The 27,931-nt window shown below is 40.8% G+C and overlaps 2 protein-coding genes across 4 annotated transcripts in view; one reads left to right on the forward strand and one right to left on the reverse strand.

Moving 5' to 3' along the window:
- Positions 1 to 8,895, forward strand: part of GRK1 (G protein-coupled receptor kinase 1) — a 49,330-nt gene extending 40,435 nt beyond the window's left edge. Inside the window, exons 6-8 of the mRNA XM_056555832.1 lie at positions 1,465 to 1,666; positions 7,917 to 8,176; positions 8,359 to 8,895. Of these exons, the coding sequence (XP_056411807.1) occupies positions 1,465 to 1,666; positions 7,917 to 8,176; positions 8,359 to 8,589 (693 nt within the window). The 3' untranslated portion in view covers positions 8,590 to 8,895. The remainder of the gene's footprint in view (positions 1 to 1,464; positions 1,667 to 7,916; positions 8,177 to 8,358) is intronic.
- ATP4B (ATPase H+/K+ transporting subunit beta) overlaps positions 1 to 27,931 on the reverse strand; it is a 351,538-nt gene that overhangs the window by 81,063 nt on the left and 242,544 nt on the right. The gene's annotated exons all lie outside the window — the stretch shown is intronic.

A 27,931-nucleotide genomic window follows, 5' to 3' on the forward strand; every position in this document is an offset into this window, starting at 1 on the left:
CCTCCATCCACATCTATGGTAGGGGGCATCGCATTCTAAACAAATGCCAGGTTCCTGTGGCAGTGGTCGTGACGTCGCGGCCATGCCCCCTCGTGACGTCATGCCACACCCCCTCCATTCATGTCTATGGGAGGGGACATGGCGGGACATCACAGGGGGTGGGGCCATGACGTCACGATCATGGGCTCTGTCTCTGAGCATTCTGAACAAAATGTTCAGAACGCTGGAACACCGGAGTGCCCCTTTAAGGGCCTCCAGGTTCAACAGTGAATATAGAAGGAAAAGTGAGTGAAAGGTGTGCGCTTAAATTTCCTGGATAGTTTTCTTATCTGTTTGTGTGACATGTCAAAAGTTCATTTAAATGACGAAAAGCTTTAACTTTTCTGTAATTACTTTCCACATCATAGAATCTATATGGCTAACTAGATGTTTATAAAGTAGTCCTGTAAAGATGATAAGAAGATAGTTTTGTCCTTTGTAGCACCTTGTTGGTTTTTGCTGTAGTTGTACTGTGTCGCCCTATCATCATGTCAATGCTTGCGTCCAAAGCGACATTCCTTCCACCTGTCAGCTTGACACTGACCCTAGTGACGTCAGATAAACCTGGAATAACAGGTCTTGAAACTGTTGCAGGAGACTGGACCCCCCTGTTTACTGGCCCTGCCTTTTGAGGGATCCATCTCCTTAACAGGATGGCCTCAACCACGGTGAAGTTCCCTCCTTAATGCTATGTGCACAGTATAAGACAAAAAAAGAGAAAGGGAGGGAGTATGGTCTGGCAGGGTCAGATAATGGTTGTGATGGTATATACAAGGGGGCAAGTGGAAGGTATTAAATGTCTTGATAAGGTCCCTAATAGAAGCTATCCCAAAAATAGGTGCGCAAAAAAAAAAGGCACTGTATAAATATTAAAAGCTTTATGTAATACTATGTGCACTGTGCCAACAATAAATGTTGTTGATTTATAGTGGTAGGGGGTCATGCAACTGCATATATTTCTCCTCTATATCAATAAGTATATCAATAAGATATGGAAATACTAACAGAAATGTTTTTGGTAGTATATCCATCTCTTATTAAACCTCACTTTCAGGTTTATTTTAGTCCTCAGCCTTATATTATTTTCTTCAATCCTAACTAGCTGTTCACCCAAAATGACATTTAGCTGACTTTACATCCATTATAAAGGATTACATCGCCCTCTTGTGGTGTATCACAAAATGTACATCTGGCTATGCAATCTTTAGTAAAATTTAAGCTGTCTCTCTTTTCCATCCTATTTACTTGTGGACCGTCTATCATCTGGACAATAGAATGCTTATTTATTATGTTTTATCCTTTACCTAAAAAGGGAAGAATTTCTTTGATATTTACATAACATACTTTTTCTGCAAGCATAAGATCTGTACAACAGTTCATGGTTACGCAAATATGTTGAATAATACTTTTTCTTTTATGCTTTAGGTAGAACCTAAAGATCTAAAGAATCGAATACTTAATGACCCAGTAATATACACAGAAAAGTTCAGTAAGGACTGCAAATCCTTCTGTGAAGCCTTACTGGAAAAAGACCATAAGAAACGTATTGGGTTTAGAAATGGAAATTGTAATGATCTACGAGTTGTTCCTTTCTTCAAAAATATAAACTGGAGGAAACTTGAAGCCGGTAAGTCCAATTCCTTCCTGTATAAGTAATTGAAGTCTCATGTGAGACCCAGTGCAGTATTACTTCTGCTGTCATTGTTTTTAAGTTTTAAAAGTACACAGCTTTATGACAATACTTTAAGGAGTTATCCAGGAATAGAAAAACAGAGCTAATTTCTTTAAAAACAGCTACATGTCTGTCCCCAAGTTGTGTGTGGTATTACAACTTGGCTCCATTCACTTCAATGGAACTGAGCTGCAGAACCACACTCAACCTGGAAACAGACAGGGAACATTTTTTTTTAAAGAAATTAGCTCTGTTTTTCTCTTCCTGGATAGCCCCTTTAAATGCACAGAGGGGCAGATCACAAGCCAAGGGATTTCCCATTGTGTCAGGTCTATGCTTGGTCCAACAGTCTGTTGTCTGTCAAGTCTCGTTATCAGAGGGGCACGTTCTTTTTATAACCAATGAATAACACAAACTAAGACTCACTCAGATAAAGGGACCGTGTCATCAGAAAGCAACCTGTTGTTTAAAAATCAGGCTTCAGTTATCTGGGTTTTAACCCCTTAACTGCACATGCTCCACTAATTTGTATGGGAGCGCCAGAGATGGCCGAGCACAGAACTATAGCCCGGACAATTCTGCATGCAGTGATACCAAATATGTTTGTGTGTATGTGTGTGTAGGGTGTGTGTGTATGGGTGTGTATTTAAATTGTCATTAAAGGAGTAATGCCCCAGTGTTTGAAACATTTTGTTCCAAACGCTGGGTGTGGGCTGCAGGGGTCATGACATCAACCCACACCCCCTCAATGCAAGTTTATGTGAGCGGTTAGGCGGCTGCACGTATTTACTGTAAGTGCTCTATAGAGGGCACTTATATAGGAGGGATTTATATCTTCCATATGTAGAAGGTCCTTCTTCTAGGCATGTGCCATCCTATCGAAAAGCAATTTATAAATACACATTTTATACAGTTTATATTTAGCTCCACATTACTTACCCCCTTTGGAATTAGTCAATACACATATATCTATGTAATGATAGCTATGTAATGAGAATTCTCCATTGCTAGGCTAATATTTGTATATTGATATTTTAATAAGATGGAAATAATAATCATTATGGGGGAGATTTATCAAAACCTGTGTAGGAGAAGAGAAATGCAGTTGCCCATCAGATTGCTTCTTTCATTTTTAAAAAGACCTCTAAATAATGAAAAAAGCAATGTAATTGGTTGCTATGGGTAACTGCATCACTCTTCCTCTATACAGGTTTTGATAAATCTCCTCCTATAATTCTATACACTTGCCCCTCTAGAACAGGACCTCCACTAATGGGTATGTGCTACACCTCAGATGGTGGTTCATTGCTATTATGGGTTGCCTAAAATAGCTATAATTTTTTTTTACGGGGGATGGAAGCCAGGACTGCTATTGTTTTTCAAAATGTTTATCAGCTTTCATAACGCAACATCAGCTCTGTACTATTGTTTTTTGTAAATACATACAGTACACACCAAAAGACACACCTTCTCATGCAGAGTTTTCTTTATGTTCATGACTATGAAAATTGTAGATTCACACTGAAGGCATCAAAACTATGCATTAACACATGTGGAATTATATACATAACAAAAAAGTGAGAAAATATGTCATAGTCTAGGTTCTAACCACCTTTTGCTTTGATTACTGCTTTGCACACTCTTGGCATTCTCTTGATGAGCTTCAAGAGGTAGTCACCTGAAATGGTCTACCAACAGTCTTGAAGGAGTTCCCAGAGATCCTTAGCACTTGTTGGCCCTTTTTGCCTTCACTCTGCGGTCCAGCTCACCCCAAACCATCTCGATTGGGTTCAGGTCCGGTGACTGTGGAGGCCAGGTCATCTGGCGCAGCACCCCATCACTCTCCTTCTTGGTCAAATAGCCCTTACACAGCCTGGAGGTGTGTTTGGGGCCATTGTCCTGTTGAAAAATAAATGATGGTCCAACTAAACGCAAACCGGATGGAATAGCATGCCGCTGCAAGATGCTGTGGTAGCCATGCCTGTTCAGTATGCCTTCAATTTTGAATAAATCCCCAACAGTGTCACCAACAAAGCACCCCCACACCATCACACCTCCTCCTCCACACCAGCACACATGTGAAGTGAAAACCATTTCAGGTGACTACCTCTTGAAGCTCAACAAGAGAATGCCAAGAGTGTGCAAAGCAGTAATCAAAGTAAAAGGTGGCTACTTTGAAGAACCTAGAATATGACATATTTTCAGTTGTTTCACACTTTTTTGTTATGTATATAATTCCACATGTGTTAATTCATAGTTTTGATGCCTTCAATGTGAATCTACAATTTTCATAGTCATGAAAATAAAGAAAACTCTGAATGAGAAGGTGTGTCCAAACTTTTGGTCTGTACTGTATATATATATATATATAATTTATACTTATTTATTGTTTATTATGTATGATCTTTTTTTGCATTTTTTCTTCATCCTGCAGTCTGGGGTCCTTTTTCACGGCCCCAGTTGCCTCCATCATATCCTTTACATGCCGCAGTCACTATTGACCCCAATTTAAAAATTTAAATTGCCAGGGATGGACTCCGCTCCATTTCAGTTGCAGCAGGGCCCTGCCTGTGGATTACTGCTGCTTGGTGGTGGGGGGCACAATCATTGTGATCAGAAAGATGTCTGCTCAGGCTGAACTATATTGGCCTTGGCCATCAGCCCAAGCAAAGATCATTTGAAAGTGTAAGGCTGGGTTCATATATATCAGACGTGCATTGGAGGGAAACTAATGCTAGAACTGATCCCATTCATTTGAATGGGACAGTTCACAATCATCCAGCCATTTTGACGCTGGATGGCTGGACACGTCGGAGGGCACTGGACAGGGGAACGCAGCTTGCTGCGTTCCGTTGCCCGCTGCCCAGAAACAATGGATGCTGGATGCCATACAATTAATGACAACTAGTCATCAGTTGTGGCATCCGTTGTGTTGAGATCTAGGCTGAGTTCACCTATGCCGGATGACGGACAAATGAGAATCCAGCCTTAGGAGATTAACTTGGCTATTGAATTGGGACACTTGTTGTTTGATCATGATAAATTTAAGGACAGGGTACAAAAAAAAGCCTTTATGTATAGTGCATAACTAGACCACATAGATATACCACTACTAGTAATATCTGGGCTCATTCTGTCCCAAGTTTTATTTTCTAAAATTATGAATGAATGGCTTGATCTGTATGTGTGTAGGTTTACATATGGCTGCAGTGGGTCAAACATGGTACAGTTTATAACCCCTTATTAATAATTTATCCTCCCCCAACTAAACCTTATTCTTATTTTGGTGATGATACATAAAATGTTGTGTAATATATGACATAGCTCATGTTAAAATCAGTCATGTTTTCTAGAAACTGTTAGTAACATACTTGCTTATTCTTGGTACTTGATATTATCTTTATTTTACCTAACTGAAGTCTCAGCTAATAACAATGTGTAGAATAATTTGGCAATTAGCACAAAGCATATATATATATATATATATATATATATATATATATATATATGTGTGAAGATAGTAGTAAACGCACAGCACTCCTCCAATAGTGTGTAAAAAAAAGTGGATTTATTTGCTCACATATCAGCAGCAATGTTTCTGTCCTACCATAGGACCATTTTCAAGCTCAGTAATACAATTCATAAGTGCTTAAACAATTACATTCCAAGTGTTTCAATCAACCATAAAAGTATACAAAATTCATATGTGAATAAGTGAAATATATAATAAAGTTCATAGTGAATTAAAACAAGCTTGAATTCATAATATATTCATGTAACAACATAATGAACACACCTGCTAACAGTAATTAACCCCTTAAGGACGCAGGACGTAAATGTACGTCCTGGTGCGGTGGTACTTAACGCACCAGGACGTACATTTACGTCCTAAGCATAACCGCGGGCATCGGAGCGATGCCCGTATCATGTGCGGCTGATCCCGGCTGCTGATCGCAGCCAGGGTCCCGCCGGCAATGGCCGACGCCCGCGATCTCGCGGGCGTCCGCCATTAACCCCTCAGGTGCCGGGATCAATACAGATCCCGGCATCTGCGGCAGTGCGCGATTTGAATGAATGATCGGATCGCCCACAGCGCTGCTGCGGGGATCCGATCATTCATAACGCCGCACGGAGGTCCCCTCTCCTTCCTCCGTGCGGCTCCCGGCGTCTCCTGCTCTGGTCTGTGATCGAGCAGACCAGAGCAGAAGATGACCGATAATACTGATCTGTTCTATGTCCTATACATAGAACAGATCAGTATTAGCAATCATGGTATTGCTATGAATAGTCCCCTATGGGGACTATTCAAGTGTAAAAAAAAATGTAAAAAAATGTAAAAGTAAAATAAAAAAAAAGTGAAAAATCCCCTCCCCCAATAAAAAAGTAAAACGTCCGTTTTTTCCTATTTTACCCCCAAAAAGCGTAAAAACTTTTTTTTATAGACATATTTGGTATCGCCGCGTGCGTAAATGTCCGAACTATTAAAATAAAATGTTAATGATCCCGTACGGTTAACGGCGTGAACTAAAAAAAAAAAAGTCGAAAATTCCTACTTTTTAAATACATTTTATAAAATTTTTTTTTATAAAAAATGTATTAAAAGTTTTTTATATGCAAATGTGGTATCAAAAAAAATTACAGATCATGGCGCAAAAAATGAGCCCCCATACCGCCGCTTATACGGAAAAATAAAAAAGTTATAGGTCATCAAAATAAAGGGATTATAAACGTACTAATTTGGTTAAAAAGTTTGTGATTTTTTTTAAGCGCAACAATAATATAAAAGTATGTAATAATGGGTATCATTTTAATCGTATTGACCCTCAGAATAAAGAACACACGTCATTTTTACCATAAATTGTACGGCGTGAAAACGAAACCTTCCAAAATTAGCAAAATTGTGTTTTTCTTTTAATTTCCCCACAAAAATTGTGTTTTTTGGTTGCACCATACATTTTATGATATAATGAGTTATGTCATTACAAAGGACAACTGGTCGCGCAAAAAACAAGCCCTCATACTAGTCTTTGGATGAAAATATAAAAGAGTTATGATTTTTAGAAGGCGAGGAGGAAAAAATGAAAACTTAAAAATTAAATTGTCTGAATCCTTAAGGCCAAAATGGGCTGAGTCCTTAAGGGGTTAAAGGAAAACTGTCACATGTTTTGTCCCGCACTATCCACAGGTACCTGTGGATAGTGCGGGAGACGCTGAACAATTTGAGTCCTACCTTGCCCGGATCCGCTGCGCCGTTTGCCCATTACAGGTCTTTTTCTGTGTATTAAAATTAGCACTTAACTGGCAAAGGCGGGGTCCTGCCTTCAGCTGCCACTGTGTTGTAACCGCCACCCTGCCCGCAGCACCTCCCGGCTAATGAATATTCATATATTGCCTTACTATGTTGTCTCATATCGGCCGAGTCCCGGACGCTACTGCGCATGTGCGGGATTTCTCACTACACCCAGAAGCGGTCTTCAGCGCTGCTTCATTCGTCCGGAGCAGCGCTGAAGTAAGGGTGTAGGCAGTTTGAGACTCGGCCGATATGAGACAACATAGTAAGGCAATATATGAATATTCATTAGCCGGGCGGTGCTGCGGGCAGGGCGGCGGTTACAACACAGTGGCAGTTGAAGACAGTAACCCCGCCTTTGCCAGTTAAGTGCTAATTTTAATACACAGAAAAAGACCTGTAACAAGCAAACGGCGCAGCGGATCCGGGCAAGGTAGGACTCAAATTGTTCAGCGTCTCCCGCACTATCCACAGGTACCTGTGGATAGTGCGGGACAAAACATGTGACAGTTTTCCTTTAACAATAATGAAGATACGTGTGCACACCAATTTGTACATGTAAACATTCCAGCATGGCGCCGGCAGCGTGGAACGCCGCTCTTGGCGTTACTTCCTACATGAACTATAGTTCCGGTCAGGTGACGGAAGTAACGTCAAGAGCGGCGTTCCATATGTCCATATATTTTACCATATATGGACATATGTTATCCTACTGTAGAATCTCCAGCCAATGATGATTCTATTGATCCTGATGATCCAGTATGTTATGTAATGTGTATCATAAACATTACATATGGCTTTCAGGTCTTTTTTTGTGATGTAGCATAATATCATTGAAGACTCTTTTTCTTATTATTTATCATTATAAGTACATTCATATGAATTCATATTTTTTTGTTTAATTCAACTCAACAGGTATTCTTACACCCCCTTTTATTCCTGACTCCAAGACAGTGTATGCTAAGGATATTCAGGACGTAGGAGCATTTTCCACAGTAAAAGGAGTCAACATTGAGGATAATGATAAGCAATTCTTTGACGAATTTGCTTCTGGCAACATTCCTATACCATGGCAAGAAGAAATGATTGAAACTGGTATCTATGATGAACTGAATGCAGAATTGAATGACGTCAGGCGACATTCCACTGCGAATGACAACTCTGCTAAGTCTGGAGTATGTCGAATTGCATAGAAAGAATGATCTGCTTTCTCCAGATATGTCAATTTGGAGTTAATTGTTCTATATCTGTGTCTGTATGTAAGAACTTCACCTTAGGCTGTTGAAGTATTCAGAACTTTGAAGCACTTAAGACATTATGATATGCCACATATAACTGCAACTCCCCATCCCCTTAGGTAAGAATTTATTACAGAAAATCACGATATGGACCAGAGATACAAAGATCAGCACCTGCAATAAAATCTTCTTTAAGAAATCTTCTGCGAACATTTATCTTCATGAGAGAAAGTGTTTTCCTTGTCACCAAATTGCTTCTTGACCTAGGATTTGCCAACGTTGGATTTCGTAGAAATTTGGACATGGGACTGATAAAAGGGTCTTTTTATCCTCATATGAATCAGCTATAACTATAAGGTTGGTTGCATAGTAATTTGGCAAAATTCTAGATACACCTTTGCCACCATTTTTGTAGTTTCAATGAAAATTTTACAAATGTAGAAGACAATGGAAGAAATGGAAGACTTTAAATATAAAGTCGTGGTAAGTATGAATGAAACAAATTGTGCAAACAAGAAAGCTTGTCTTAAAGTCCTTTTTACGGTATTTTATTATTATTTATTTTACATGTGCATATATGTAAGGACGATGGTGTTTATATTATATCCCAATGCGGAGGATGAATAAACATTTGTTAATACATATACATGTCCATAAAGCCCTTCATGAGTGTATAGATTACCACACATCCACATCATGTCTGTGATACTCTCATGAATACTGAACAGAACTACCCACTCAAATGGGAAGCGATGGTGGTATCTGTGTTATGATATTTAAGTATTTTGTATACTATACTATGATATTGTAGTATTTTGGGAAAAAAATTGTATACTGAAGTAATATTGAAGAACATCTGTAGTACTATAAAAGCCAAACCTGATTAATTCTGGTACTAAACAACTGACAACAATGAAATGAGTTATAATATCGATGTTCACTAGTTTAAAGGGGTTGTCCAGCGAAATATATCATATCCTGAGTGCTGTACACGGTAATCTTTGACACTTCCCATTTAATGTGATTTTTATTGTTTGTTTTCCAAAGAATTCAACAATAGGACAAAACATTTCAACAATTAATTTGGAGTGTAATATAGAACAAATTAATATGTATTCGTCCATAAAAAGACAATGTTATTAATAATGCATGTGTTGTAACAATGTTGCATTATATATAAACTTATGATCATTTATGTCATAACATCATTTAGCCTAAACTTTCATACAAATAAATGGAGCGCATGCCATTTACAGCGTGTGTTCTCTCTGAGAGCCGAGGGGCCATTCTGGAGGTTGCAAGTGGTCCCAGTAGTCAATACTTATCCCCTGTCCCCTTTCAGTTCCCCAGAGTAACCCTTTAATAGATTTCTTACAGCAAACTATCCTGTAGATAAGAGATAAGATATTTTTCGCTGGACAAGTCCTTTAAGTAAGGGTATGTAAACGTGTATGGTACACATTGTGGGGGTTATCCTGCAGCTTTCATGCGGAAGATTTAATGTGGAAATTAATATAAATAGTTGAATACAGCATAAAATCCACAGCGTATACAGTACTTATTTTAAAAAGTAAAAAATAGCAAAACTAATCTGCATGTGTACATCCCGTGTTGGATTTAAATTGAAATGATTTCTTTAAAATGGGAATAAATAGGTAAATAGGTGCTTGTTCACTCAAGCTAATAAGAAAGTAGTGGAAACTGGTATTGTCCATTGGGGAAAAAAGATGTATATTATAATTTTTTTTTGTTAATTTTTTTATTGAATCAACCTTAGAAAAATTCCCCGTCCTTAAATGTTAAATGATGTATAGTATCATGATATAACTTGAAATGATACACAGAAAGTTTATCTGGTTATTTCCTCTAGATGTGTTGCACGCTACTAATTTTAGCAGTTCTGAGTGCAGACTGAATGTATGTGATTTTAATAAGGAAATATCGAGGCTGTTTAGGTAATATAACGTAATGCTAGAAGTGATAGAAAATGGCAACATTCGTCTTAATAAGATGGACTGCCTTGTATAAAATACCCATGCTACAGTTACAATTTTCCGGTAGGTCAAAGAACAGAAAGTAGGTTTAGAATTAGTAAATAAAGTTTTAAAAAATATATTTTCAACGAAAAATTGAATAGTTAAATAGGTGAATACACTGATAAAATTACAGTTGAAATTGTAGAAAACTTTATATTTTCCAAAGATATTAATTCCCAACATCCCAGTGTAAGCTTTCTCTTTGTTTTCATGACATATAGTTGCTTTGTATCACATTTTGGTTAAGCATGTACATTCGAAATGTGAACATATCTGCATTGTACACTCCTGCATATACTGTATAGAATGACTTTGTTAAACTTTAAAATAAAAATGAGAAAAATCCTTGTTTTTCTTAAACAATTAGTGTCATATATTTTTTTTTAATTTTCTATAATGACATTTTATTTGATTAACTCTGTTTAAAAGGGGGCTGCATTGTGACATGCGTGCTGCTGGAACAACCCCATTCAGATGTATGGAATTGGTTTTCAGTCAAAGACATTTTTGCAAAATAATTTCTGCCCTTTTGGGGCATTTTTGGGAAATGATCTGTCAGTAAGGACAAGTATGAATGAAAAACGCAGTTCTCTTGTGGATACAATTCTGTTCAAATAAAATGGGCAGATTCTGTTTATATAATTAAAATAATAATAATAATAATTATTTAAAAAATCATATTTATATGACATCAACATATTTAACTGGGGAGGTAAAACATGTAAAATAACAAAAAAATCTAAACAAATGAATAATGAGTATCTTAGATTCGGTTCAGGCTGCTGTTCTGTCAGATTTGGCGAAAAGAATAAAAACGCATACAGCATCATGCAGCAGTTTTAAAAGTCAATAGGGTTGCATCATTTGATACTTCATATAAGGTAGGGCTGGAGACTATTCCTAGTATTCAGGATATTGGGCAGACTAGGTGGGCCAAACACATTCTGGGTTTCTATCCATCATTTGATCTGGGCCAGCATTGTTGCTATGATCAATATCGGACGCCATGACACATATGTTAACAAATGGTAAGATATAAATATGTATTTAACAAAAGTAATGCAACACTTTAGATCTGTTTCCTGAGAGTCCAATAAACATGGAATCCCCTCATTATACAATAAGTAACTTTATTAATCTGCTATTCTGACATAAAGAAAAAAGCGCTCATCATTTTTTTATATCAAAGTTTTTTTTTTTTTTTTTTTAAGATTCTTTAATCTAAAAACACTTGAATGACACAGGAATCACCCCAAATAAAAGTATTGGGGAATTACTCATATCTTTTTAAACACTATGATAAAAATACACATATTGCAAAATACGTTATCTTTAGACTCATCTGCCGAAATCTTTTTTTTTGTGCTGCAGTGAGATATTTTTCTGCTGCTTACAATGATTTTTATCTCTGGTTCCCTGTGTAACAATACGCAATGTTTCTACATATGAAGGAAGATCATACACTGATAAAGGTTTTCGGAAAAACACATATAGGTCAACTAGACAGAAACATCGAAGGCATCTCAGCATGACAGTCTTTATATGCTTTTCTACTTGATTTTTTTTTTTACACATATACTGTATCTGATATTTCTAGGCATTATATACCGTATTTTTCGTCCTATAGGACGCACCGGCATATAAGACGCACCCAATTTTAAAGGGGCAAAATCTAGAAAAAAAAGATTCTGAACCCAACAGTGATCTGCAACCTGCGGACCTCCAGATGTTGCAAAACTACAACTCCCAGCATGCCCGGACAGCCGATGGCTGTCCGGGCATGCTGGGAGTTGTAGTTTTGCAACATCTGGAGGTCCGCAGGTTGAAGACCACTGGTATAGGAGGTAATACTCACATGTCCCCGCCGCTCCGGACCCGTCACCGCTCGTCACCACTGCCCTGGATGTCGCTCCATCACTGTCGCCGCGTCACCGTGGTGTCCCTGATGCTCAGGACGTCTTCTTCCCCGGGATCCACACTCTCCGTCATCACGTCGCTACGCACGCCGCTCCTATTGGATGACGGGACGGCGTGCATGACGTGATGACGTCGAAGGAGAGCGCCGGCCATGCAGGGGATCCCGGCACGGAGCAGACACCGAAGAGGCAGGTAAGGTCCCTCCCGATGTCCTGCAAGCTGTTTGGGACGCCACGATCAGTGTCACTTTCGCTTCAGACGCGGCGGTCAGCTTTGATCGCCCCATCTGAAGGGTTAATACAGGGCATCACCGCGATCAGTGATTTCCTGTATTAGCCGCAGGTCACGGCCGTTGATGGACGCAGGGACCGCCGCGATAGGTGTGTATTCGCCGTATAAGACGCACCAACTTTTCCCCCCCAGTTTTGGGGAAGAAAAAGTGTGTCTTATACGGCGAAAAATACGGTAAATATAGGGGTTTCATTTACACCTGAGATGGAACCATAAATTAATATTTTCTCATTTACTGGTTTGCCCATACAGAAACAGCAGTGGTTTGTATACCTACAGTTATTCAGTTTACTCGCTTACAGATGGTACAAGTGTGGAATCAATTTTGCATTAGATATATATGTTCTTCTGGGTAAAACTGGTTAAAACTAGGAGTAAGTAGAATTTTTTTTTATTTTTTTTTTAGATAACCATAAAATGTAAAATCTGTAAAATCAGATAGGAGTTTCAAAGCTATAGGACTGATGAAAAATTATTAAGCACAATCTCCATGTGCCCTATAGCTGTCAATTTAGTGGCGGTCATGCAAACACAGTGTTGATGCATTTACAAGGGCCACTCAGAAAACTTTGTTCTTTTGATCTGTGGGGATCCTGGAGGTTTAACCCCCTGCGATCATACAGTTATCACCTATCCTGCTGTGGTAAAATACTGCTCCTTTCACGCTTCAGGATCAACCATAAATTTACCATACTCTTGACCAGGGGTGCTAGGTCTCCAAAAGATTGAGAACTAGAGCCATAGGTGTCGCTATGTGAGGACAGAGCCACAAAAGAAGGGGTCAAGGGTGAAGATGCAAAAGGAATGAAACCACTTAATGTTGCATGATGCTATTACATTTTTCTCCACCCACAGGGATCAGAATGAGGGGTTAACTTTATTGCCTCTCACCCTGGTTCCCAGCCAGGGATTGGATGTCAGCTGATGCTGCTTCAAGACAGTGTTTACTGCTTATGGCCAGACCACACTTCCTGAGTTTGGTCTCCTGCCAGTCTGTGCTTTTGAGCAGACGGAATGCGGTCTGGACCAGAAGGGAGACCCCCTAGTGGACAGATTCATAAGGCCATGAAAGTAACATAAAAAGTCATTTTTTACAGAGAGAAAATTACAAATTGTATTTATTTTACCTGCTCTATTATATGCCAAACATTTTTTAATGACCATTCTCATTTAAGCTGATTGGAGGACTACAAGCTTGTGACATTGAAAATCACTAAAAGACAAGACAATGGAATGGTGCCCTGAGTTTATCAATAAATGCAGATATATCCAATAAAAATGTTCTAGTTTTCTTAATTAATGGAGTTTTACTTTAAGATTTTTACTTCCAACCTGTCACTATGTCATGCCAGAAGTTGGATCATTCTAAAGGTACTCTTTAAGTGTTGGCCACCCCTCTCCTTTTTCAGCTGCCAAAATCATATATTGACTTTATTTGTGAAAATTGAAATACACCTTTAATTATGGCTTAAATAATGTGGATAATTATTAAACCTTTATAAATATAACTAACAATCAGAATCTGGAATGCGGGAAATCAGAATTCACTTTTCCATGATTCCAGAGAGACAAGTTAACACGAATGAACACAAAGAAACCACATGTCCTTTTTAATCCTTTATTTAGTTTTAAAAATGTTGACCTAGTTTTTGCAGTGTGGAAGGAAATCTTATTAACTACAGGAAGCCAGATGAGACCAGTGCAAAAAGGACATGAATATTCCATGAAGAGCTCGTTGCTGGTCAAACCACAAACCACCCTAATACTGCCACACAACAGTCCTAGTGCTAACCACTAGGGCTAATTCATGCTTAGCCTTCAGGACAAGAATTTTTTTTTTACCTGTCAGGCTAAAAATAGTTCAATAAAACAGAAAGAGCAGCATACCATAGGATGAAAACATACGCTTTAAGAATAAACAATGATGCGGTTGTCTGGGCACATGATGCCTGTATTTGCATCTCCTTAAAGAGGTACTCCTTTGCTAGACATCTTATCTCCTATCCAAAGGATAAGGGATTAGATGTCTGATTGTGGGGGTCCGGCCGCAGGGACCCCTGCGATCTCAGTGCAGACACCCGGCATTCTAAACATTATGTTCAGAACGCTGGGTTCAGGAGTCAGTGGTTGTGACATCCTCACAAACCCAGCATTCTGAACAATATGTCTGCGCCGAGATCATGGGGGTCCCAGCGGCTGGACCCCAAGATCAGGCATCTTGTGCCCTATCCTTTGGATAGGGGATAAGTCGTCAAGCAACGGAGTACCCCTTTAAAATTAAGTGTCCACCTGGCAGGAAATTTTCAGTAGTATAGTGGAGAGAAGCTCAAGATATACTCTGACTTTCAGATGTATAGATACCATCACGAGCAAGGAACATAGAAGGAAATGCAGAAGTCGTCATAAACGGTTGGTGACTTTTATTATTTGGTCTTAAACCAACAATGCTTTTCTGGACCCTTTAATATATAAGTATTAGAGATGGGCGAATCAAATCGGACAAATTCGATTTGTTCCGAATTTTATGGAAAATTCGATTTGGAACGAATCCGAATTTCGATGTTATTCATTGTAACAAATCACTTCATTCACTCCATTTTGTGCAGGGTAAGGCTATTCCTAACATTAAAAGATGAATTTTAAAATTGAAATTGAAGATTTTGAAATTTAAATTTAAGGTTACACTCCCAAGTTTTAATATCCTGGACCTGGCGTGTGGGTACAAAAGACCAAATCTAACAAGGAGTCACATGTCACATGGCGGCACAATGACAGAGCCTGGAGGTGGTGGCAGCATGAATAGACAATAGGGCTTCACTATCCCTAAGATTTCAAAATTAATTTTGAAATTGAAGATTTATGGTAACTAGTGCTACCATAAAATATTTTAGGTAATTTCCCAGGCCCAGCAGCATCAGTAAACCATATAGTGGCTGAATGGCACAGCCTGGAGTTTGTGGCAGCATGAGGAGCCATAGTTGCTGTGTACTAAACCCAAAATTGCACTCTCTTAAAGACTATTAGGAAAGGACTGCTGGGTATTATACCGTCTACAGACTAGTATAACCAGCAGACCATTTGTTGTGGAAATAAAAGACACAGAATTGTGCTGAAAAATTATTCCTCCATTCTCTTAAGGATCATCTAGATGAGCCAGCTTGTTGAAATGTATTAGGCAACACACAGCTCTCTGCCCCTCTCTGTAATACAATGCTATAGAAAGTGACTGGGAGGTTAATGGCTGCAGTAAAAAATCTTTTCTGTGCAAAAATGCACTGCTCTCTGTCCACCAGAACACTGATGTGACTAGGAGGTGAAACACTGCTGAAAAAAGCTTTTCGGTGTGACACACACGCACAGGACGTTCATCCTATCTCTCTGCAGTAAAAGATAGGCTGCATCCTGCATGTGATTCAGGGTCATCCCACCTACCCTCCTTCCCCCTTTGCCTTCCCACCTACCCAGAGTTCCTTGCCCCATGTCCTCACATGTGGATCCGCCATTTTAGATGCCCTGGAGCCTGGACCGCACTAAATGGAGTTTAATGAAGCGCTTTGCGCGATAGAATCACGGCAATATTTGCATTCGCTACAAATCAAAATTTTCATTAAAATCGTTACGAATTCGGATTCATCAGCTTCGATTCGGTCATCTCTAGCAGTGACCATGAAAAAATAAAAAAAATTTATAAAATAATTATTTATTTTTCAATAATTGATTAAATAACACAATTTCCCAAAAAAACTACAGTCATGGCCGTAAATGTTGGCACACCTGAAATTTTTCATGAGAGTGAAGTATTTCTCACAGAAAAGGATTGCAGTAACATATGTTTTGCTATACACATGTTTATTCCCTTTGTGTGTATTGGAACTAAACCAAAGAAGGAAGGGAAAAAAAAGCTAATTGGACATAATGTCACACCAAACTCCAAAAATGGTCTGGACAAAATTATTGGCACTCTTAACTTAATATTTGGTTGCACACCCTTTGGAAAAAATAACTCAAATCGGTCACTTCCTTTAACCATCAATAAGCTTCTTACACCTCTCAGCCGGAATGTTGGACCACTCTTTCCTTGCAATCTGCTCCAGGTCTCTTTCATTAGAAGGGTGCCTTTTCCCAACAGCAATTTTAAGATCTCTCCACATGTGTTCAATGGGATTTAGATCTGGACTCATTGCTGGCCACTTCAGAACTTTCCAGCGCTTTGCTGCCATCCATTTTTAGGTGTTTTTTTTTTACATATGTTTTGGGTCATTGTCCTGCTGGAAGACCCAAGATCCCGGACGCAAACCCAGCGTTCTGACACTGGGCTTTACAGTGCGACCCAAAATCCATTGGTAATCCTCAGATTTAATGATGCCTTGCACACATTCAAGGCACCTAGTGCCAGAGGCAGCAAAACAACCCCAAAACATAATTGAACCTCCACCATATTACAATGTAGGTACTGTGTTCTTTTTTTTTGTAGGCTTCATTCTGCTTTCGGTAAATAGTAGAATGATGTACTTTACCAAAAAGCTCTCTCTTGGTCTCATCTGTCCACAAGATGTTTTCCCAGGAGGATTTTGGCTTACTCAAGTAGTAGTCATGCCTTTTTATGTCTCTATGTCTGCAGCAGTGTAGCGTTTCATTTAATTTGAATATTGACGGATAGTTCACGTTGACACTGATGCTCCCTGAACCTGCAGGACAGCTTGAATGTCTTTGGAACTTGTTTGGGGCTGCTTATCCACCATCCGGACTATCCGGCATTGACACCTTTATTCCATTTGTCTCTTCCGTCCATGCCCAGGGAGATTAGTTACAGTGCCATGGGTTGCAAACTTCTTCATAATGTTGTGCATTGTGGACAAAGGCAAATCTAGATCTCTGGAGATGGACTTGTAACCTTGAGATTGTTGATATTTTTCCACAATTTTGGTTCTCAAGTCCTCAGACAGTTCTCTTCTCCTTTTTCTGTTGTCCATACTTAGTGTGGCACACACAGACAAACAATGCAAAGACTATGTGAACATATCTCCTTTTTATTTGCTTTCAGCTGTGGTTTTTATATTGTCCACACCTGTTACTTGCCCCAGGTGAGTTTAAAGGAGCATCACATGCTTGAAACAAACTTATTTTTCCACAATTTTGAAAGGGTGCTAATAATTTTGTCCAGCCCATTTTCGGAGTTTGGTGTGACATTATGTCCAATTTGCTTTTTTCCCTCCTTTTTTTGGTTTAGTTCCAATACATACAAAGATAATAAACATGTGTATAGCAAAACACGTGTTACTGCAATCCTTTTCTGTGAGAAATACTTCATTTTCTTGAAAAATTTCAGGGGTGCCAACATTTACGGCCATGACTGTAAAGAAAAAAAAAAAAAAAAACTACAACCATTTTTGTGATTTCTACACTAGCAAAAAGCTGGTGTAAATTTTTTCATGCAAAATGGACTTTCCCCCCTTTGAAAATATCATGTAAAACATGAAATTTCATAGACAAGCCCACTTTTGCTAAACTGGTGTGTACCTTGGATAATTCTAATGTAAAGCACTTTGAATATCTAATGTAAACTTTTTTGCACCAAAATTGTGGCACGAAACGTGAAATTTTTGATGTGAAGAGTTTTGAATATGACCCCATGTGTGTTACTGACAATACAGATCTTTACAGCGGTGAATCCATTCACCTTAAGCCCGCATCACTGCAGGCAGGCAGTTCAGAGAGAGTGTGCTTTTTTCTGTTGCAACCGTACTGAGGTGTATTACTCTAAAAAAGGTGAAAAATATATGCACTGCGCAGTTCTACATTTTTTCTGCTTAATGCTAATAGGGGGCACTAAGTGTAAAAGCACTAAAAGACTTACGCATTAGATTGTTATGCGTATTTCTGGTGCAACCGTACTGGGATGTATTATCCTAAAAAAAGTGAAATATATATACGCACTCAGCAGTTTTACCTTTTTCTGGTTAAAGCTAATAGGGGGTAGTTAGTGTAAAAGCACTAAAAGACTTACCCACTAGATTGTTAAGCTTATTTCTGGTAAAACTGTACTGGGGCGTATTATCCCATAATAAGTGAAATATATACGCACTGAGCAGTTCTACCTTTTTTCTGGTTAAAGCTAATATGGGACAGTTAGTGTAAAAACACTAAAAGACTTACGTACTAGATTGTTACGCTTATTTCTTGTGCAACCATACTGGTGCGTATTATCCGAAAATATGGAAATATGGGTGATAGAGACATAAAAATACATGTACATATACAGGATAAGGTACTGAGTAACATATAATAGTTTTGTTTTTGTGAGATATGATAGGTACACTTTAAGAGGACAGTAACGGGATAATGGCATTGCCAGTGGCTGCTTGTTTCCAAGACCATTGCCTAATAATTAATTGAACCTTATAAAAAAAAAAAAAGAAAAAAAAAAAGAATTCAGCAAACAAAGTCTGTGTTTTGCAATATTACAAACACAAGAATCAAAAGAATCCTGCACTCACCACAGAAATAGATGGCTCCTCTTCGAATTTTCCTGGTGTACAGGAAGGCAGGTATGCACTTCTTCTGGCCTTGAAGCCGGGAGAAGTACATTATACTGCGCAAAACTTCTGGCAGTCGCCTCTGAGCGGCCCACACTATACATGTCTTCCCGTCTGCCGGGGGATCCGAAGAGGAGCCATGAGACATCTATTTCTGTGGTGAGTGCAGGATTCTTTTGATTCTTGTGTTTGTAATATTGCCTGAGATGTCCTATTGGGGTTCATCCTAGCACCACCATGAGTCTCGTTTACATGGGTCTCCCTCTCTGTGTCCCGGTGGAGTGGAGGTTATAGTTCCGCTTCAGTTCTGCTGTTGACTACGTATAGTCTATCTTTTAGTCATGACAATTGTAACACTCACCGGAGAAGACTGGAGGTGGATCCGCTGAGCACCGCGTGGCAGATGTAGAGAGCCGCACCAGGGAGCGGAATCTAAGACGCCGCTGGTCTTCACCAGAGCCCGCCGCGAAGCAGGATGGACTTGCTGCGGCAGGCGACGTCCAGGTCGCTTCCGCTGGTACGACTCGACCACGCGGGCGGCCGAGGTGGTACTTGGCACAGAGAGGAGTAACCGGGAGGTAGGGAGCGGGCAAGCTGTCGGGCTGATGGTAGGGCTAAGGTCAGAGGCTGGAGACTGGGTGCGTAGTCAGGAATGTAACAGAAGGTCAAGGGCTGGCGGCTAAGGTACGAAGTCGGGGACGTAGCTTAAAGGTCAGGTAGCACAGGTAGTCAATAGTAGTGGTACGCTTTCTCTAGGGCAATAGCACAAAGATCCGGCAGGGAACAAGGGAAGTGAGGTGCTTAAATAAGGTGGGACCAACAAGTGACAAATAGAAAGGGTACTGTCCCTTTAAATCTCACAGAGTGGCGCGCGCGCCCCTGGGGGAGAGACGCGCGCGCACCAGCACTGCAGGAGGATGCACGGGAGACGCGCCGAGAGAAGCCCACGGACGCGGCTCCCGTGCGAGCGGGACGAGGATGCTGCCCAGCTGGAGTGACAGAGGAAGAAGGTAAGTGGCGGGGAGGAGAATGCCGGGGCACGGGCACACAGGAGCGAGAGAGGAGGCGCAGACGGCCCCGCGCAGGATACCGGGACACGGAGCGGGCCGTGACAACAATATTGTATTTATTGCTTTCCCAACGGAAAAGACTGCTCATGCCTGCCAATAGTTGGGACACTCCTTTTAGCTCATACACCCACACAATAAAAGGAGCTCTTGCACTCTGGCCCAGTTGACAGCTTACACGTTTCTTCTCCCACACCATGACCTTCGATACATGAACATTTCCAAACACACACTATTGAGACAAGTAACATATAACATCATAACAACAACATAACTCAAACATGACAGTTGAACCTAAAAAGGATATAATTCCGGTCCGTAGCAATGCAGTTTTCTTATTGCAGGTTTCGTATTCCTGGACTGGTGATCACTTCATTCCTGCCTTTTTGTGAAGCGACACACTTTACCAACTGCTGGTGTGATGATTTGTGGAGCCATTCCATACATCACATACACCTACAATAGTTGGTCCCCCCTAGTAGTGATAAATAGGAAACTAACAGCTCAGTGATATGTGCAGGGCATTGTGTGTCCTCATGTGTTGCCTCTCATGGCTTCCAACTGGGATTTTTCAGCAGGATAATGCTCGTCCTCACACAGCAAGAGTTTCCCAAGAATGTCTCCTCCAGATTGCAATAATTTCTTAGTCTACCCAGTTACCAGATTTATTACCAATGAAGCATGTATTTGACCAGCTGGGATGCCAACTTTAGCAACCTATGAAAGTGCTGAATCTTTGAGCCCTGCTGCAAAATCTGTGGGCAAATGGCCATGTGAAATCTGTATGCCTACATATCAAACCGTATCCCATCTTGTATCAAGGCTAGAGGAGGCCCAGCAGCAGGGACGTGCACAGGTTGACTAGAAAGGGGCTTGAGCCCCTGCCGTTTTGACATTCTTCCTATAAGTGCCCTGAGCAGTCTGGCATCATTATGTGGGCATTTATATAAATAATTATAATTTTTTTTTTTTGCCCGACAAAATGTCACGTTCCTGCCCAGCAGGGTGTTAGTCTTCTTTCAGTTGTACAGTTTTTCCCCAATAAACTTTTCCTGTCTCTCAAATATTCAGTCAGATATAATCATTACATTTACACATATAGGGGGACATTTAAAATGTTAAATTTTGCGACTTTTTTTTATCCTGCTGCACAAAAATTTGCAGCTTTTCTACACATACACCAAAAAGCTAAGCCCGGTCTGGGCTGGTGTATTTTTGTGTCTTTTTGGAAATGTTTGCGCAAAAAATTGATAGTTGATAAATACATGACCACTGCATTGTGAAAAGGATAAATGGTGTACTGCAAGTCAACACTTTGAAGAATGTATATTTTAAAAGTCGCAAAAAAACCCCCACTGCGCCTAAACTATGCCAAATATAGACAACAAAACAGCTCTGAATGCAATGATAAATGTCCCCCAATTAGTTTAGTTTAAATTCCGACAACTCTTTTGTAAAGGAGTGCACATGTTGTGATGGTTATGAAAATTCTATGTACTGTATAGGGGAGATTTATCAAAACCTGTGCAAAGGAAAAGTTGCCCAGTTGCCCATAGCAACCAATCAGATCCCTTCTTTCATTTTGCAGAGGCCTTGTTAAAAATGAAAGAAGCAAGCTGATTGGTTGCTATGGGCAACTGGATAAGTTTTCCTTTGCACAGGTTTTGAGAAATCTCCCCCATATATGTGTACCGTATATACTCGAGTATAAGCCGAGTTTTTCAGCACGATTTTTCGTGCTGAAAACACCCCCCTCGGTTAATACTCAAGTGAACTCTCCGCCCTCAGAGGGGGGGGGGGGGGGCTCTTCTCTGCACTTCGGGCCCGGCCCCGGAAGAGTCACGTTGCCTTTACAACGACGCACAGGGATGTTCATTAGCAACGTCCATCTGCATCGTCGTCAAGGCAACGCCTCTATTCCGGGCCCTAAGCGCGGAGAAGAGGCCCTCCGGTGAAGATGGCAGCCCGGAACCACTATCCCACGGACAACCTCCCCACCGGACAGTCCTGCAGCACCGGACCAGCGCACCCTAACATCCTGCCGAGCGGAGGTGAGTACAGAACTAAAGGGGGTGAGAGGGGGGGGGGGGGGGGCTGGATGATGTCGAAGGCCGCAGTGGTCTTCAACCTGCGGACCTCCAGATGTTTCAAAATTACAAGGGGATGATGAAGGGGGGGGGGGGGTGTGGGATGATGACAAGGGGATGATGAAGGGGGGGGTGTGGGATGATGACAAGGGGATGATGAAGGGGGGGTGTGTGGGATGATGACAAGGGGATGATGAAGGGGGGGTGTTGGTTGATGACAAGGGGATGATGACAGGCGGTGATGATGAAGGGGGGATGATGACAGGGTGATGATGATGAGGGTGTTAATGACGGGGGGTCTGGATGATGACAGGGGGATGATGTATTTCCCACCCTAGGCTTATACTCGAGTCAATAATTTTTCCTGGGATTTTGGGGTGAAATTAGGGGCCTCGGCTTATATTTGGGTCGGCTTATACTCGAGTATATACGGTATATGTTTATTTGTTTTAAATAATGTATATTTATACATTTTTATTTAAATATATATTTTGAGTAATTATTTTTTGTTTACAATTTTTCTTTACAATACTTTATTTTATACATCCCCCCCCCCCCTAAAATGACCCTTAGTTAGCATAATATTTTAATTACAATATACTGGCAAACCCACAAATGTCAGTATACAGCATTGTAACTGTGCATAGAAAAACGCACAGGTTCCTATTAAGGTATACTGCTGGTTGGCTTTTATAGCAGACAGCCCTGGGACCTGGTTCAAGGCTATTTCCATAGTTAAGCCATCTGGCAATCATGTAGTTGGGGATGGCAAACATGGCTACAAGGGTGTGCTCCCTAGTACAGTGTCACGATCAACCTTGATTGTGGTGCTAGGAGGGTTAATTGCTGGGATCAGTGTTACATGGTGGCTGTAGTGGTGTTGTGTTACAGCCATCCTTCCGTAAGGGATTTTTTGGGCACAGAGATGACATAATAGCTTCTATCAAGTGCTATATAATAAATAAATCCAAGCCAAGTCAACACATAAAAGATGCTTTTAGGTTTTTTAAACAAATTGTTACAGAGGGGCTGTAGAGAACAGTTTAGAGTTCTTTCCTGTTGTCATTTCCTCAGACTCTTTCCTCATCATTAGATTTTTTCCCTGTGACATATTGTGAGCTGTATAGTCTCCCTTGTGCTTCACTTGTGACACATCAACATTTTCATTTGTAGAAGATGATGTGGTGGTTCCTCCTTTTTTGCATTGCTTTGGCTCAATCTGTGCAGACTCAACAAAGTAGATTTAAAGGTAGGTAAAGTATAGCTGACTTTTGTTTATTTTACTGATTTATGAATAATACATTATTTATTATAAGTGACTGAATTTGGTTAATGGGCTACTTTTATCTCTTCTTCAATTATTTGTATATGGGCTCTATACTTTTTATACTCTATATAGTCCATACACTGTCCACTCCAAATTCTGTAGTATGAATGGGCCCTTAGAGTTACTTGAATGTGTCGGAAAACCCCTTAGGCTAGGTTCAGACTACGGAATTTCCACCTGCAATTCCGCTTTGAAATTGCAGGCGGAAATTCCGCTTGATAAAATGTATAGTGTAGTGAATGGTTTTCCGTTCACAAATTCACACTTCGGAATTTGTGAAGCCGAATTTGTGAACGGAAAATCTGCTTGAAAATTTCCGCCTGAAGAATGGCGGTGCTCTTTCTTCAGGCGGAAATACTCGCGGAACACATTGCAGTCTATTGGAGACTTCAGTGTCCGTGCGGTCCTAGCGCCGACTGATTCAATCAGCGCTGGCCGCACTCGGAATCTCCGGGCGGAAATTTTCTGCCCGGAGATTCCGTAGTCTGAACCTAGCCTTAAGGTTTTATATTTCTTTGGTTTGCTGCATATTTTATTTTGGGCATTTTTTCTAAGCACCCCACGATGTATATTATGGTGTCACCCATCCACATTCTCATATACAGTGTACTGTAATAAACATTTGACATTTCATGCTGACATGTAAAAAGTTTTGATTGGTTGGAAATTATGAAGTGTGAATGGGCCCTTGGAGTTACTTGGAAGTGATCTTTAGAAGTTTGAAAATCCCTAAAAGTTTGTCTTATGTGATTAAGATACATATGATAGGTATATATTTAAAATATTTATATTCTATTTTCATATTTACCACACCTTTCTTTATTATTCACATATTTTAATTATGCAGGTCCCCCCGTGACTGTGAATTTGACATTGCATGATAATAAATTGGTTATTCAAACTTTGGATGTTCAGTATGTATTGCATATTAGTAAAAGTTGCTTTAATCTTGCTTTGCGAATGAAAACCAGCAAAGAAATGGAATGGCAGGTAAGTAGGGTTTATTATATCATAGTATAACATAAACATTTATTCAAGCCCATTGTTGCCCATTTTCTTAATAGAGAAGTAGAGAATACTCTGGCTATCCACAGGGGTTAGGGTATTGGAATCAATGCACATTGCTATCCACAGTTGGGGGGTACTAGAATCAGTGCACATTGTAATCCACAGTTGGGGGGTGCTAGAATCAGTGCACATTGTTATCCACAGTTGGGGGGTACTAGAATCAGTGCACATTGTTATCCACAGTTGGGGGGGGGGGTACTAGAATCAGTGCACATTGTTATCCACAGATGGGGGTGCTAGAATCAGTGCACATTGTTATCCACAGATGGGGGGGTACTAGAATCAGTGCACATTGTAATCCACAGTTGGGGGGTACTAGAATCAGTGTACATTGTTATCCACAGTTGGGGGGGGTACTAGAATCAGTGCACATTGTTATCCACAGATGGGGGTGCTAGAATCAGTGCACATTGTTATCCACAGATGGGGGGTACTAGAATCAGTGCACATTGTAATCCACAGTTGGGGGGTACTAGAATCAGTGCACATTGTTATCCACAGTTGGGGGGTACTAGAATCAGTGCACATTGTTATCCACAGATGGGGGTGCTAGAATCAGTGCACATTGTTATCCACAGATGGGGGGTACTAGAATCAGTGCACATTGTAATCCACAGTTGGGGGGTACTAGAATCAGTGCACATTGTTATCCACAGTTGGGGGGTACTAGAATCAGTGCACATTGTTATCCACAGTTGAGGGGTACTAGAATCAGTGCACATTGTTATCCACAGATGGGGGGTACTAGAATCAGTGCACATTGTAATCCACAGTTGGGGGGTACTAGAATCAGTGTACATTGTTATCCACAGATGGGGGGTACTAGAATCAGTGCACATTGTTATCCACAGTTGAGGGGTACTAGAATCAGTGCACATTGTTATCCACAATTGGGGGGTACTAGAATCAGTGCACATTGTTATCCACAGTTGGGAGGTACTAGAATCAGTGCACATTGTTATCCACAGTTGGGGGGTATTAGAATCAGTGCACATTGTTATCCACAGTTGGGAGGTACTAGAATCAGTGCACATTGGTATCTACAGGTGGGGGTGCTAGAATCAGTGTACATTGTTATCCACAGATGGGGGTGCTAGAATCAATGTACATTGCTTTCCACAGGTGGGGGTGCTAAAATCAGTGCACATTGCTATCCACAGGAGAAGGTGGGGGAGGGGGTGCTGGAATCAGTGTACAGTGATCCCCCGACTTATGATGGCCTCGACATATGATCATTTCAACATATGATGGCCTCTCAGAGCCCATCGTATGTTGAAGGCAGCCTCGACATATGATGCTGCTGTGTGTCGGGGCCATCGTACAAACAGCTATCTGACAGCGCTGACAACTTCAGCAACTGACAGATAGTTATTTAATGTCCCCGTGTGCCCCGTTCTGCCTCCTGTTACTCACATGCTGTCCTGTTAACTCATACAGGCTTCCACTGTGAGCTCCATGTAAGCCCCGCCCCCCCAGTGCAGCCATAGCCAATAGCCTGCAGCATCTTGCAATGAGCTGCTGGCTGCCCTCCCCTTCCTTTCCTATAGAGCTGTAGTCGGCAGGATCATAATGGAGGACATTCTGTCCCCCCTGAAGGTATTTAAAGAACTGTACGGTACTGTATGCGATGTCACACATCACATACAATATATAGGCACACTATACACCCCATACATCAATGTTTCCCTATCAGTGTGCCTCCAGCTGTTGCAAAACTATAACTCCCAGCATGCCCAGACAGTCAATGGCTGTACATGCATGCTGGGAGTTGTAGTTGTGCAACAGCTGGAGGCACCCTGGTTTGTTAAACACTCCCAATACACTCCACATACAATGGTCATCCCAGAACCAATTAGCAGTTTCCCATAGAGATATGTATTCAACATACAATGGTTCCAAGGCCCCAGAACCAATTACCATTTTTACATAGACATATGTACTCGACATATGATGGTTTCAACATATGATGGTTCTCCTGGAACCAATTAATATCATATGATGAACATATGCTACATTGTACATGTACATTGCTATCCACAGGTGGGCATGCTGGAATCAGTACACATTGCTGTCCACAGATGGGGGTGCTGGAATTAGTGTACATGGCTATCCACAGGTGGGGGTGCTGGAACCAGTGCACGTTTCTATCCATGGGGTATGGGGGGGGGGGGGGGGGGGGTAATGAGTGCACATACCGGCATCCATGTGGGAAGGAGAAGCTGGGGGCCTTGGGGGATAAATCAGTGGACATTACTATCCAGGGAATGGGTGGGGGCCGTTTATGCTAAAGTTTCCACTGAGACCCATAGGACTCTTGTTGCGCCACCTACATCTCAGCAATAACCAATTAAAAGTTTTTTTTTTATCACAATATCCTTTTAAGGCAAAAAAAATTGGAGTCTTCAAGAGGTTACAAATGTTTTCTCATGATGATCTTTGTCTTTATACCATACTAGCTGAGTACCCGGCGCTGCCCGGTTTTTCCTACCTTATCCTTGTGGGAAAGGAAAAGCAACAAAGGAGGAAGCTTTTGTCATCATACCCCATCCCTAAATCCTGACACTCATATCCCGACCCAAATCCCCTCCTCATATTCCGACCTCATATCCTGTCCTCATATCCCATCCATATATCCCAACCTCATATCCCGTCCCCATATCCTGCCCCTATATCCCAACCTCATATCCCGACCCCAAATCCCCTCCTCATAATCTGACCTCATATCCTGTCCACATATTTTGTTCTCATATGTTGACCCCATATCCCGTCCCCATATCCCGACCTCATATCCTGTCCCTATATCCTGTGCTGATATCCTGACCTCATATCCCGTCCTCATATCCCATCCCTATATCCCGACCTCATATCCTGACCTCATATCCCGTCCCCATATCCCATCCCCATATCCTGTCCCCATATCCCGACCTCATATCCAGTCCTCATATCTTGACCTCATATCCTGACCTCATATCCCGTCCTCATAGCTAATCGTCATTTATAATCCTCATATCCCGTCCTCAGGTGGGGATGTGTTGTGGTAAAGATATTGTAAGCTGAAAATAAAAGGAGTGTGGCTTAAAAGGTGGGTGTGTCTTTGTGAGATGGGGTGTGGCTTACCAGCTGGACTGTCACATTCACCAGGAGATGCAGAGCGGAGATTGTGGAGTAAGGCACCAGTAGTCCTATATACTTCCATGAGACTTGAAACAAAAACCCCATCCTTCACATATGGTAGCCGGTTAGGGGTTAGTTTATCTAATATATATTTTTTTGACATATAAGTAACATGTGACCAAGTATTATCGAAATACCTCCAGCTGTTTGGAAATTATGCAGTAACATAAGTTTCCCATAGACTAGTAT

Source organism: Hyla sarda, chromosome 2 (genome assembly GCF_029499605.1).
Source record: "Hyla sarda isolate aHylSar1 chromosome 2, aHylSar1.hap1, whole genome shotgun sequence".
Lineage (NCBI taxonomy): Eukaryota > Metazoa > Chordata > Amphibia > Anura > Hylidae > Hyla > Hyla sarda.